General features: G+C 37.0%; 1 protein-coding gene across 4 annotated transcripts in view; it reads right to left on the bottom strand.

The window, feature by feature from the left end:
- Positions 1-14,348, bottom strand: part of RUNX1T1 (RUNX1 partner transcriptional co-repressor 1) — a 149,754-nt gene that overhangs the window by 31,054 nt on the left and 104,352 nt on the right. For all 4 annotated transcript variants that reach the window (XM_070940456.1, XM_070940455.1, XM_070940458.1 and 1 more), the window contains 3 exons: positions 12,447-12,628; positions 3,035-3,285; positions 822-907 (listed from right to left, as the gene is read on the bottom strand). In XM_070940456.1, the coding sequence (XP_070796557.1) occupies positions 822-907; positions 3,035-3,285; positions 12,447-12,628 (519 nt within the window). The remainder of the gene's footprint in view (positions 1-821; positions 908-3,034; positions 3,286-12,446; positions 12,629-14,348) is intronic.

The following is a 14,348-nucleotide window of genomic DNA, read 5'->3' as shown; positions in this document are numbered from 1 at the left end:
AGCAAAGGAAGTCCCAGTATCCAGGTTTGACATTTTTGGAAATTCTCCAGCAGATCCTGATACTATGCTTACTACTGGTTTTCGAAGGAACCTTCAACAATTTAAATGGTTGTATGCCCATCTGCTATAAACATTTGTTTTCATGCTAATCCTGTGAAAACTGCTGAGCTCATTTATCATGGGATGGCTCGGGAAATAGTTTTAAAGATAAGGGACAATTTGAGACCAGTTATTTTAGATCCAGTTGGACATCTTAATGAATGTTTCAGGAATTGGCAATTCAACAATAGCATTCACCTGATTGCCAAGCAGACCTCATTCCAAATAATTTTTTAAACGTGTCATCGTGAACTTTCCAAATCTTGCAAAATTTCAATGATATCTCATGTGAAAATGGCAAGCATCACTTCAATGAGTTCAAAATAGTTGACATTCAAATTGGCACTTTTCTTCTTGTAACCATAAATAACATTCCTTCTCTCTCTCTCTCTCTCTCTCTCTCTCTCATATATATAGATTATGAAAATTTGCAACCTAATCCTAAATATGTTTATAGATTGGAGTGGTGGGATAAATGGGATTCATCATTATGTGTTCATCATTATGAATCCTGTTTCCCAACTTCATGGGTTTTGCTTGTCTTTGTGCTAATGTAACAGAGATGAAGACCACTCCAATCTATAAGCATATTTAGGATTAGGCTGCAAATTTTCATAATCTATGGACAAAGATAATAAGCATTTCTCATTAATTTTAAACTTAAAATTAAGTTTAAAACTTGTGATGTCTATACTACAAAACAGAATACAGACATTCCTTACATGGTCAAGGTGTTTCCATTCTTCGGCCCATTCTCTATCTGTTAGTCTATGATCAATCATTTCTTCTTGACGTGTCCCATGCAACCCTGCCAGAAAAAGTGTAAAGTATTACATATGAATAACATGAATGAGTTATCTAATAATAGCTCCCTATTAAGCCTATGGCTATAAATATATGCATTACTAACATTGCTTGATTAGGGGCATTGCATGGTACAGGTAGTTCTTTAGTTTCAACCACAATTGGGACTGAAATTTCTGTCATAAATTACTAGTTGTATGTCAAGTTGGACCCAATTTTACAATAATTTTATGATGGTTTTTAAGCAAATCACTTGGTTGTTAAATGAATCACACGGTTATTAAACAAATCCACCTTCCCCAAATGGATGTTTTTGGCTGAAAATTGGCAAATTGTAATCATGTGACCCGAGGATACTGCAACAAGTAGTAAATACAAGCCAGCTGCCAAATACAGAACTGTGATTACATGACCGCTGGGATAGTGCAATGGTTATAAGTGCAAGTACAGGTTGTAAGTCATTTTTTCCAAGGTTGTCGTAATTAAATGGTTGTAAATAAAAAAATGACCTGATTCTCATGGATTATTTCAGGGATCAAGTAAATCTACAGAATTAAAAATAGGACCCAAATTGTAATGATAGCAATAGAAATAGTACTTAGATTTATATACCACTTTACATAGCTTTACAGCCCTCTCTAAACGGTTTACAGAGTCAGCATATTGCCCCCAACAATCTGGGTCCTCATTTTACCCACCTTGGAAGGATGGAAGGCTGAGTTAACCTTGAGCCAGTGAGACTTGAACTGCCAAATTGCAGGCAGCCAGCAGGCAGCAGAAGTAGCCTGCAGTACTGCACTCTAACCACTGCACCACAGTGGCTCATGATGCTTAAAATCAGCAGTAAGATTTTCAGAGAAGTAGAAAAAAAATAATCAAGGATCCCATTCTAATTCCCTGACTGCCAGATCAACACCCAGGACAGAGGAGCATCATTAAACACTAAGGCAAGCTAATCTAATCTAATCAATATTCAAAAAGAAATAGCGAAAAATGAGGATAGGAAGAATTATTTTGGTTAATGGATTTGAATTTTTTTTTCTTTATCTACTCCAAGCAGCTTACATATAAAATAAAATACATCCCACAAAGGCAAACCAAAATAATCCACTAACAAGTAAATAGATTTCTTTTGATCCATAAGAGAGTCATTACAAAACAATAGGAAAATAATCGTACAAAATGAAGACGAAGACCTCTTTACTTCTGTAAGAAAAGTATTCCATTTCTTAGGGTAGAAAAGGGCCCGTTCCTGGCTAACAGCATTATGATCCAACATAATGAGAACTCACAGACTAAAGCTTCGTTGTTTACTCAATAACTAGCACACTGACTGACATATGAAAACTTGTATGGTCACGTAGGCCCCACACTTGATTTCATGAGCCATGCACTAAAAAAGGAAGCAATGCAATGCAATGCAATGCAATGCAATGCAATGCAATGCAATGCAATGCAATGCAATGCAATGCAATGCAATGCAATGCAATGCAATGCAATGCAATTCAGAATAGAATAGAATAGAATAGAATAGAATAGAATAGAATAGAATAGAATAGAATAGAATAGAATAGAATAGAATAGAATAGAATAGAATAGAATAGAAATCTTTATTGGCCAAGTGTGATTGGACAAACAAAGAATTTGTCTTCGGTGCATATGCTCTCAGTGTACATAAAAAATACATTCATCATGAATCATAAGACACAACACTTAATGATACTCATAGGACATTAAATAAGCAATCAAAATCATAGTAGGAAACTAAATAGCACTTAGCAATAGCACTTAAGACTTATATACCGCTTCGTAGTGCTTTACAGCCCTCTCTAAGCGGTTTACAGAGTCAGCATATTGCCCCCAATAATCTAGGTCCTCATTTTACCGACCTCGGAAGGATGGAAAGTTGAGTCAACCTTGCGCCTGGTGAGATTCGAACTGCCAAATTGCAGGCAGCTGGCAGTCAGTAGAAGTAGCCTGCAGTACTGAACTCTAACCAATGCGCCACCGTGGCTAAATAAAACAATATATCATGGATGGGTATCTTCAGGCAAGCACTGGGATTCAAATAACAACCAAAGGGTGATATGTATGGAGACCGAAGCCCCAGTGAAGGAAGAGCTTTGCTTACCCATAGGTCTGTTTCTGTCCCTGAGGTCCCTGTGGTTGGGGTGTCTGTATGAGTCCCTGTAGTGGTGGGCAATGGCCATATCATCCAAACGGTAATGCTGAGGTGGAGGCGGAGTAGGGTGAGGCAGACCATTAGGCTGGTAAGACAAGCTGTTATTTGGACTGTACCGCTGGCCCGGGCTAATAGTGCACGGCCGCTTGCTTGGATGCTCTGAGTGCAAAGGCTCTCTGTCAAAGCCATTTTCTTTGGTTCTAGGGAAAAAAAAGATACATACATTTGATTAAGACATTTTCCAAGCCACAAGGAAGTGCTGCACAACTTTGATTGCTTTGCCTTCTTCAATTCCTCCCCAAGAAATAGGGAGATATAGTCCCAGCCTATGTGGAGGGTGTCAGCTTGAGAAAACTGCATACTTAACTTACAACAGTTCACTTAGTGACCATTCATAGTAACAACGGCACTGAAAAAAGTGACTTATGACTATTTTCCCACACTTATGACCGTTGCAGCAACCCCACGGTCACATGATTGATATTCGGGATGCTTGAAAACTGACTCACATTTATGACGGTTGCAGTGTCCCGGGGTCATTTGACCTCTTTTGCAACCTTTTGACAAGCAAAATAAATGGGGAAACCAGATTCACTCGACAACTATATTACTAATTTAACATGATACATGAATCGTGATTCATGTGGCAAGAAAAGTCATAAAATGGGTCAATTAACACATTTTTCACTGAGCAACGTAAATTCTGGGCTCAACTGTGGTTGTAAATTGAGGACTACCTGTAGATTATTTACTACTGATACTAATTTTAGATTCAACTCAAAATATATTCAGTTTAGGTTGAGTGCCCTGTGGGAAGAAAGGCAAATACAAATTGTATATATGAATAAATGAATGAATAGGGTTTACAATAGAAACAACTCATACAGAGGTAGCAGTCCTACGTTTGTAACTTTAACCAAATGGCTTATTATTTCTGCCTTCTTTTGCTCAGTGTATCTTTTGATTTAGGTTTTTTGTTAACCCTGCATGAGAGCCTGTTTAGTGTAAGCCACTTATTCATTACCTTCAAACCATTGTTACATCATTTGTCTTGCTTTGATTTTCTCCGGTACAGGAGGGAAGAAGAGGGAAATGCAATTGGGCTTTCATGAGTCTGTTATTTACAGCCTTTATCAATAAAGTTCTAATATCTCTTGCCCACCTCAGCTATAATGTAAGTGGAAGCATGAGAAAATTGCACAGCAGAAAGTAGCTACCAGTCCATTGTAGGTTGGACATTCTTAACCTAGAAACTGCCTATATAATCATTTTTAATGTAAAAATCTTGGCAAATCAAGAAAAATCTGTTTATTTCTATATCCATAGTGCACATCAAGGAATCAGGATTCTGCATAGTCTTCTATTTACATTTCAAATATTTTACAGATGCACTTTAGAAACTCCATACTCAAAGACCATTTGTAAAATATCTATGTTTGTATAGTAGCAATTAAAGCAGAGGTTGAAATGAGGTTTTTCTTCAATATGGAGGGACAGACAAAGCAAAAATAAAGTTGAAAGAAAAGTGTCACAACAGGTTAAAACTGTATATTTTATTGGATTGTTTTGGAGAGGTGGAGTAACCAACTGAAAAATTGGCATTGGTTTATAAAGCTTTAATGCAAATATTTTTGACAAGAATTTAGAAGTGGGGAAACATATCTGAATCTTAACATTTAAATGACTGTTTTGAGCTGTGTATTCCTATTCCATTTTAAATTAGTTCAATAAAATAATAGAATCATGAAGTTGGAAGGTCATCTATTACAATACCTCACTTGATGCAGGATCTACTAAACCATTTCTTACAGATGAGTATCCAGCCTCTGAATGAAGACTGCCAATGAAGAAATGTACTACTAAATGTATTAGGAAGAGCCGCTTTGGCACAGTGGTTAGAATGCAGTATTAAAGGCTTCTTCTGCTGACTGCCGGGTGACTGCAATTTGGCAGTTTGAATCTCACCAGGCTCAAGGTTGATTCATCCTTCCAAGGTTGGTAAAATGAGGACCCAGATTGTTGGGGGCAATATACTGACTCTGTAAGCTGCTTAGAGAGAGCTGTAAAGCACTGTGAAGCGGTATATAAGTCTAAGTGCTATAGTGCTATTGCTACTTTATAAGGAAATCCATTCACTCTTTTACCAACATAAAATCCCTTCTAATATCTAGCTGAAATCAACTTCTCTGTATTTTCAACTTTTGATTCTAGTCCTGTTTTCTCAGACAACAGAGAACATATAACAAGACATGTTCTCTCTTTACATGACAACTTTTAGATAACTAAAACCAGTTCCTTCTAGGATTTGGTTTCCATTCCCCTTTACCATTTGGGTAGTTCTTCTCTTTATTTACCATTTGTTGATGTTTTGTGATGCCCAGAATCAAATACAGTATTCCAAGTGGGGCCTATTTAAAAAAGAGATAATTGCTTTCCATCAACTGGATTCTATACTCCTATTAACACATCCCAAATAGCATTTGCTTTTATAGCAGATGCATCACAACTGTTTTACAAGACTTAGATCCTTTTCCCATTTTCCCATTCACACCTAGTCCATATGTCACCATGCTGTCATGAGAATCTTCGTTGAATGCTTTGCTGAACTCAAGGTTCATTTTATCCATGGCATTTCTCCAATTTATTCAACTGGTAAATGTTTAAAAACGAAAAAGGAAGGGTCTGGCGTGACTTGAGATAAACCAATGGTGGCTCTTGATAAGTATTATAGTTAAGTTCACAAATACTTTCTTCAGTAATTTGCTTAAAAACCTTGCCAGTATAAACATCAAGCTGACAAGTTTGAAATTGTACAGGCCCTCCTCCTTTCCTTTTTAAAGGTAAGGGTAACATTGCTTTTCTCTAAACTTCTCTAATCGCCAGTTATCCAAGAATTCTCAAAGATGGAATTTAGCATTTCTAACCACCTCCATTAATTTCTTTGGTATCCCACGATATAATTCATTTCATTTTGAGATCTTCTATTTATTTAAGCATATATTTTAATTTTAAACTATATATCTGTCTTCATAGGTAATTTTAAACTGTTATATAATTCTTTATTCATCTACCCTGAAGTTCCCTTCTTCTATTTATTTAGTTCTTTATATCCTGCTGTTATTATTTTTATAAATAACTCAGGCCAGTGAACTAATAGTCCTTCCTCTATTTTCCCCACAACTACAACCTTGTGAGGTGGCTTGGGCTGAGAAAGAATGACTCGTCCAAAGACACATAGCTGATTTTCATGCATAAGATATGATTAGAACTCACTGTATCCTGGTTTTTAGCCTGGCAAATTGGCTCTCCATTTGTGGCACAATAATAATCAGCCACGTTTTTGCTTTCTTTCTGAGCAATGATGGATGTTATATATATATATATATATATATATATATATATATATATGTATGTATGTATGTATGTATGTATGTATGTATGTATGAATGTATAGGTTCCCCTCGCACATATGTGCTAGTCGTTCCCAACTCTAGGGGGTGGTGCTCATCTCCATTTCAAAGCCAAAGAGCCAGCGCTGTCCGAAGACGTCTCCGTGGTCATGTGGCTGGCAAGACTAAACGCCAAAGGCACATGGAATGCTGTTATCTTCCCACCAAAGTGATCCCTATTTTTCTACTTGCATTTTTACGTGCTTTTGAACTGCTAGGTTGGCAGAAGCTGGGACAAGTAAGGGGAGCTCACCCTGTTACGTGACACACCTTATTATTGTATGCTGGGGGAAGTGGGGGCGAGAGAAATAATTCATTATTAGTAGCATTCAGGGGCTTAAGTGTGGCAACTATAGATAAGAACAGTTCTCAATAATTTTTCCTTGACTGAACCTGAGACTATCTGCAAATAATACAAGCCTTGCAGGTTCCTGAGCACATACTAGGTTACCAGTATTTATTTTATTTATTCAATTTTTGTGCTACCTGTGTCTCCTACAAGGTGAAACTTGGTGGCTTACAAGTTGAAGATCAAAAATGCGACATGCACAATTTCCATTACAAAGAACAAAAGTTTTAAAAAATGCAAGGGGAAAAGAGGTTATTAGCTACTGGCTGAGCTTTGAGATAGGGGTGAAAAAACAGATATGAGGAAAAAGAATAGTCAAGTGCAACTATTGTTCACTATGGAAGATGAGTAGAATAGAATCACTCTCAAGATTGGAAGTTATGTAAAAGAGAACGATGAACTGTGGTCCACAATGCCAAAGTAACTGCTCCTATGTATTAATTTCTAACTAAGAAATTAAGTCTGGTGATAGTCACTTTAATTATATTAAAAACTAATGCAATATAATCTAGATCCAAAAACTCAAAACCAAAATAATTCCTCCTAATGATAGCTAAAGAGATCAGGATCCCCTTCAGAACAAAAGTATACGGCATTTAATAAAAGATGCTGTATATAAATGAATAGTTTTTTTTTCAAATGCACAAATATGAGCTCTTCTTTTTAGAAAACATACACATTTTCTGTACGGATTGAAAAAAGAATTGTATATATACATATACAAATTTATATGCACACATACATATATCTATATCCATTTCTCACTTTGTTTCTAATATACCACGCAAAATTATTAAAAATGTGTTTTCTCCTCAGGTGTCATTCTCTTCTCTCATTCAGTGACTGATGGCTTCCAGTGTTATTACAGAAACAGATTGATCTTTTTAATGAGCTCATTTAATAGACTCCAAAATCTCACCGTGGCTGCTCATCCATGTCAGACCATATGCACCAAGAAAACATTCACTGAGAGCTCTACTGTCAGTGTTTCATAAAACTTTGCATACAGCAGAACTGGGCATATAGATATAAAAGCAAGAGGTAGAAAATTAATATGCAGACAAGGTGAGAAAGAAAGAAAGGAAGGAAGGGAAAGAAAAAGAAGGAAAGGAAAGGAAAGGTAGGTAGAAGTTGTATATATTTGCAGTATGGCAGGGTAGTTCTGCAGACTGCCAGGAGTTCAATTCTGACCGGTTTAAGGCTGACTTGGCCTTCCATCCTTCCAAGGTCAGTAAAATGAGGATCCAGATTGTTGGGGGCAATATGCTGACTCTGTAAACTGCTCAGAAAGGCCTTTAAAGCACTGTGAAGTGGTATCTAAGTCCAAGTGCTATTGCTATTGTTCAAGTAATTAAGGTAGGAGGGTGCATAGATCAAAATTAAAACAAGAAATGCAGCGTTTCTCTTCTATTTTAGAAGAGATAGCATGTAATGTGACAAATGTAAATGGAGAATGTAAATTGAGGTAATTATTAAATATGGGTCCACTTAAAAATACTTTGTGTTTATAACGTATTAAATTGCCAAAAAATAAAACAAAGCCAAACTAAATCCAGCCTCAGCCAAAAATTTGAATAAAATTCCTGTCTTAAAATGCTCTTAACATTGCTTCCAGAAGAATAGGAGCATTCTTGAAAGCAAGTAGCTGGTAAAAACTTGCTTCAGGATGCCAAATTTACTTCTATTCATAATGAAAATCACAGTAGGAGTCTCTGCAAAAAGTTTCATACAGGCCAAACTGCCCTCCAAAGTAGCCTGGAGCTAGAACTGATAGTTCAAAAAACAGCATTTCAGCAATTTCAAAAATACCGATATGATATGGGCATTTTTAACTTCAGTATCCATTCTAATTTTTTTATTTTCTCTATTTGACCTTACAGCCAAGATAGAAAAGGCATGATAGTCCCTGACTTGTGACTGCAATTGAGACCAAAATCTCAATCATTGAGTAAAGTGGGCATAAAGTAAGATGCCCTTGTGACTGTTTTGCTCAAGAACCACAATCCTGGTATTTCCAGTTGTTGTTGTAAAGTGATTGCCTGGATCATTAAGTGGATACAACAACAAATTGCCTGCTAACTTCAGCTCCACTCCATAGGTAGAAAAGAACCACTTTGGCAAGCTGCAGGAATGGAGCTCAGATCTTCAGGAGATAAGCTCTGTTTCTCCATCTCCCCAGATGAAATCATCTTATCTCCAGGCACAGAAGAAATCTGTTCCATGTTCTGGATCTGAGGTCCCTTTATCTATCCCTTTGGGGAATTCAGCTCCCTTCAGTAGCCATCTCTTTCAGCCACCCACAGAGACAAGAGGCAGGCAGCAACAGGTTGCAACCTTTCCTGCCAGCTTTCCCATTGATTTTCTGGAGAAGCTAGCGGAGAAGGTTGCAAATGGTGATCACATGATTTTGGATGCTTGGCAACCAATCATAAGCATCCAGAGTGCAATCACATGACTGTGGAGGGGGGTTGTGGTGAAACATTTTGGAGTATTATGGCCGGAAGTGCTTTACAGACCTTTTCAAAGGCTGTTGTAATTTTGGTCATTAAATGATTGATTGTAAGTCAAAGACTACCTATAATGCTAATGATGGTGACTGTATCAAATTCTAGGTTTTATTATCTGTATATTCTTCTCCTTTGAAAATGTAAAAATGGCTCAAATGTCTTTTTTTTTTTTTTTACAATTTGAAATCCTTTGGAATCTGGCATACTGTGAGAAAATATTTCTGATGGAGTTTGTTCAGTTTCTTTGCTGAACACGGTCTTTGCTATGATTATCTTGTAAGACCTCGAGCAATAAATTTGTAAAATAAATTTATATTGCATTATTATTATTATTGATTTTCTTAGTATACTCTATATTTTATATGGATTTTGTTCAGGTTACCATGGTATTTTATTACAGGTAGTCCTCAGTTTAATAATGAGTTCTGTTCCCAAGGTCTGTCCTTCAATTAAATTGTATGTAAGATGAAACAGTATTATTGTATAAGTAGTATTGTATAATGAATTTGAACCATTGTGTATTTAACTTGAATCATTGTGTATTTAACACAAACTTTGCTACGATAGGCTCCTTTTTAAACTACGAGTTTTCCTTAAACTGGGGTGTTGTTAACCCAGGGACTTGCTGAACTTTGCATGATATGCACTACTGTAAGTCACTGGAAGTCTAGAAGGATTTAGAAGCATGCAAATCTAATAATCAAACTATTTCACTAATTAAACACAATTTCACTTTTGCTACTGAAATGGTATTTAACTAACAGCTGCCCGCAATCTTTTTTCTTTTTCTTTTCCATCTTTTTCCTTCCTTCCTTCCTTCCTTCCTTCCTTCCTTCCTTCCTTCCTTCCTTCCTGCCTGCCTGCCTGCCTGCCTGCCTGCCTAGAGTTCTTGTTTTCTATTGTCTTTCCCACCCCTCCCTAACAAAGAGACTTGGAGGCCAGAGCTTCCTTTCTCTTTGACTACTTCCTTCTTCTCTCTTTCATGCAGCTCAACCTTCCTGGTCTGTCTTCTTTAGCGATGTGTTGTTTCCCTGCCACCCTGATCAAAAAGGGTGGCATTGCCCCCAAAGCACAACCTGCCATGGACTGGAGAACTAATCGGAATTTCTGAAGGGCACCCCTGTGCAGCCCAGCCAACCATATCTTACTGTGGCTAGGAGACATGCTGTGGTGACCCAAAACCAGCCAACAGGTCATTTTTCCTTGCTGCTCTTCTTCTTGGAATACTGTCTATGGGCCATCCAGCAGATGGTCATTCAATATATTTTATACAAGGCTGCAACTTTGAGACCCTTATTACATTTAGCTTATTACATGTGCAAGATCTGGGATTTCAATATATTCAGCACATTTATCCAAATATGTCAAATATGGCAATCATGTGCAGGCCAATAAGGAATGCATAGGAATCTTAATAGTTAATAATTACGTTACTGTGAGATATTTTGACAAATTCTGTATACTTTCCCTCACATTCTGGGTAGTTCAAGTTGCATATATTCTAATGGACTAAATGAAAACATTGGAAGTAAAGAAGTGGATCTTTTTTAGAGTATAAGCATTCTTCAATGTGAAAACTGTGTTCACTGCAAATTAAATCACATCCAGTATGTTTACATAATTTGCAAATAATATATAAACTACAGTTGAGTTCAATAATAATTCTACATTTCACTGTCAGATTAGTTTTCCAATGTATAAACTGTGGGGTAATAATGACAACTGTGCCATTACTATAAATTGCTTCGTAATCTATAAAAATTTTGCTAAATCAAAATCCACTTCCCTTTGTGCAACACATTTTTCTATCCATGTGTGTCCAATAAAAATGGTGTAACAGACCCTCATTTTCTCTTTACAGTTCCTCTTTAAATATTTTGAAACAGCAGTCAAAGCGACTCAATGCATTGAAATCCCTTCTGCCCAATACAGGTAGGATAGGTAGTTTCACTCCAAGGGCTACGTTTTCTGACTGTAGCTTTTCTTTTTTTTCTTTTCTTTTTATACCAACATCATTTATTATCTTTCTACATCTTTCTAGACTTACAAACCAGCATATTCATACACCAAATATATTCATACATATATTTCTTTTCCTTCTTCAAATTTCTCACTTCTCTTTTCAAGGATCTCTCTCTTTTTTTTTAAAAAAAAAGCAAAACTTTATTCATTCTTAAAAAAAACATTTAAAACATACAAAACATACAAAAGCTTGGTTAAGTTAAAAATTAACTTAATCAAGAAACAAATTTACATATACATACACAATAAACGACTTCAACTACTAACTAATTTCTATTATTATATTATACATATATACAAACCTACAGTGAGATATTTCATTTTCTATCTATCTGACAGTGCATTTTTTTCAATTATGTTAATTTCCTCTAAATTTCATCTCAACCCATTTGGCCTTCTCTGATTTATCCACTGGTACCATCTATTCCATATTGTGAAATATTTTGAATCCTCCTTATCCTGTAACTCTAAGGTTAATTTGTCCATTTCTGCACATGTGTATATCTTTTGTATTAGCTCCTGATCAGTTGGCATTAGTTTTTCAAAGTTGTGCTACTGCTAGTCTAGCCGCCATTATTAGTATTAAATATTTTATGTCATTCCTAATGTTCTTTTTGATCATACCTAATAAAAAAAATTTGGGTTCTAATTCAATTTCATAATCTGTTATTTCTGCTATCCATGTTTTTATCTTGTTCCAATATTTCTTAATTTCTGGGCAGAGCCACCAAACGTGATAAAAAGTTCCCTGTGCTTTTTTACACTTCCGACTGTAGCTTTTCTTTACTGTATGCCAGTGTTATGCTAGGCCAAAGCTAAAGTAACACATTCCATTCCCATCCATCCATCAGTCTACTTTGCTTATGCTCATCCATCCATTCTTACACACAGAAAAAAGTTCCATGCTTTTTGCTGGATGATGGAGATCTGTGGTATTTGTGCAGGGACAAGAAGGCATACTGTTGAGACAAAAATTGGCAAAATAAAACATTACAAAGGCAGTTTACCTGGAAGAAATGCTCATAAAGGTTTACCTGTCTGGAGTTCGCCTCTTCCCGTTTTCGTTCACATCGAGAAGCAGCTCTGAGGAGTCAACAGGTGAGGTGGTGCTGGCATCCAGAAGCAGCTGCTCATGCTGAGCGAGGTACTGGGCGGGATTTTGCTTGGCCAGCCTTGCACAATGTAGGAGCTCCCGCTGTAGCAGGGGCAAATTGGCCTGGGAGAACATAATAATAATAATAATAATAATAATAATAATAATAATAATAATAATAATAATAATAATAATAATAATAATAATTTTATTTCTATACCGCCCTTCTCCCGAAGGACTCAGAGCAGTGTACAGCCTATTAAAAGGACAAGACAAACATCAATTAAAATAATTTTAAATTATCAAATAATTCGGCTCTATTTAAAACCCCAGAAATTTAAAACACCCAATTTAAAATTATTATGTTGATAACCCGGCCTGGCGGAACAACAGGGTCTTGAGTGCACAGCGAAATACCGGAGGTATTTGGAGCTTATGACATATATCCGTGAGCAGTTAGCTCTGTCACAAATATATAGATAAAAATGGAATGTAAGGCCGTTTTTCTCAAATTACAAAAAGGTGGAACATTACTTCCCGCATGACTTGTCTATGTAGACTAGAAATTCTGCAATGTCTAATCTCAACACATCAGAAAAGGCTGAAGTCATCACCTTTTACTCCAGTGTTAAATATTGACAACATTGGGGGAAAAATTGTATCAAAACTGAAACATAGTTATGGTGTCAACAAACAATGATTTGGTAACTTTGCCAATAATACAAAGCTTTGAATGGGGCTTTTCTAGAAAGAGGAGAAAGAACTTTCCTGGCTAAGAAAAACTATCATATGCTTTGCAATACTGAACAACAAACATCTCTCTCCTCTGTGACCATCTGGCCCTTCTCCAGCTGCTGTGTACAGCCTCAGGCAGAAATAGGGAAAAGCACTGCAGTGTGCTTGGGGGTTGTGAAGGTCTCTTTGACAGAACAGGATGATAGGAGAGGAAAGAAAGATATGTACGCATGCACGAACACACACACACACACACACAGGAGAGAGAGAGGGAGGGAGGGGGAGAGGGAGGGGAAAGAGAGACAGAAATGAGTGAGAGAGGGAGGGAGGGAGGGAGGAGAGAAAGGGAGGGGGAGTGAGTGAGGGGAGAGAGAGGGGGAGGAGAAAGAGAGAGGGAGGGGAGAAAGGAAAGAGAGAGAGGGAGGGAAAAGAGAGGGAGGGGAGAGAGAGGAATGAGAGAGAGAGGAGAGAGGGGGAGGGAGGGGAAAGAGGGAGAGAGAGGGAGAGGGGAGAGAGAGGAATGAGAAAGAGGGAGAGAGAGAGAAAAGGAGAGAGGGAGGGAAAGAGAAAGGGAGAGAGAGAGTTCCTAAAGGCAAATAAAACTTTCCCTGTGATCTTAAAAGATTCTCAGAGCTTCTATAATTTTCTGTCTGCTATGAAACTTCATTAGCACACACTTCCAAATCAAGAATTGTCTCGTGAAACTTGGAATTTGCAGGAAAATTTAAACAACTGCTTGAGCAGGGGGTTAGACCAGAGGACCTCCAAGGTCCCTTCCTGTTAATGTTCATGTTTTGTGCTGAATGCGATATGATGTGAGTTGTCTGCAATAGGTACCATGTGATAAATTTCAGCAAGCGTGTTTTGCAGCTTGTTGAAAAGGTGATTGTTTGCTGCCGAATCCATCATATGTTGTATTCTCCTACGCTAACTCATTCTAGAGATCTATTTTTATAAGTAACCTTTTTTTAAAAAAGACGTTTTTCTGAGCCAAAGAAGCTTGCGTACATGTGTGTATAAACGTGAACAAGAAAACTTCTGGGTGGCTTTTTCATCATGTGCATTCCTTATTTGTGCCCATATTGGAAGCTTCCACATTTATCTTCTC

This window comes from Pituophis catenifer, unplaced genomic scaffold (assembly GCF_029215685.1).
Source record: "Pituophis catenifer annectens isolate HBS135680 unplaced genomic scaffold, rPitCat1.0.hap2 SCAF_3, whole genome shotgun sequence".
In the NCBI taxonomy this organism is placed as follows: domain Eukaryota; kingdom Metazoa; phylum Chordata; class Lepidosauria; order Squamata; family Colubridae; genus Pituophis; species Pituophis catenifer.
This window is presented reverse-complemented; position numbering and strand designations above follow the sequence as displayed.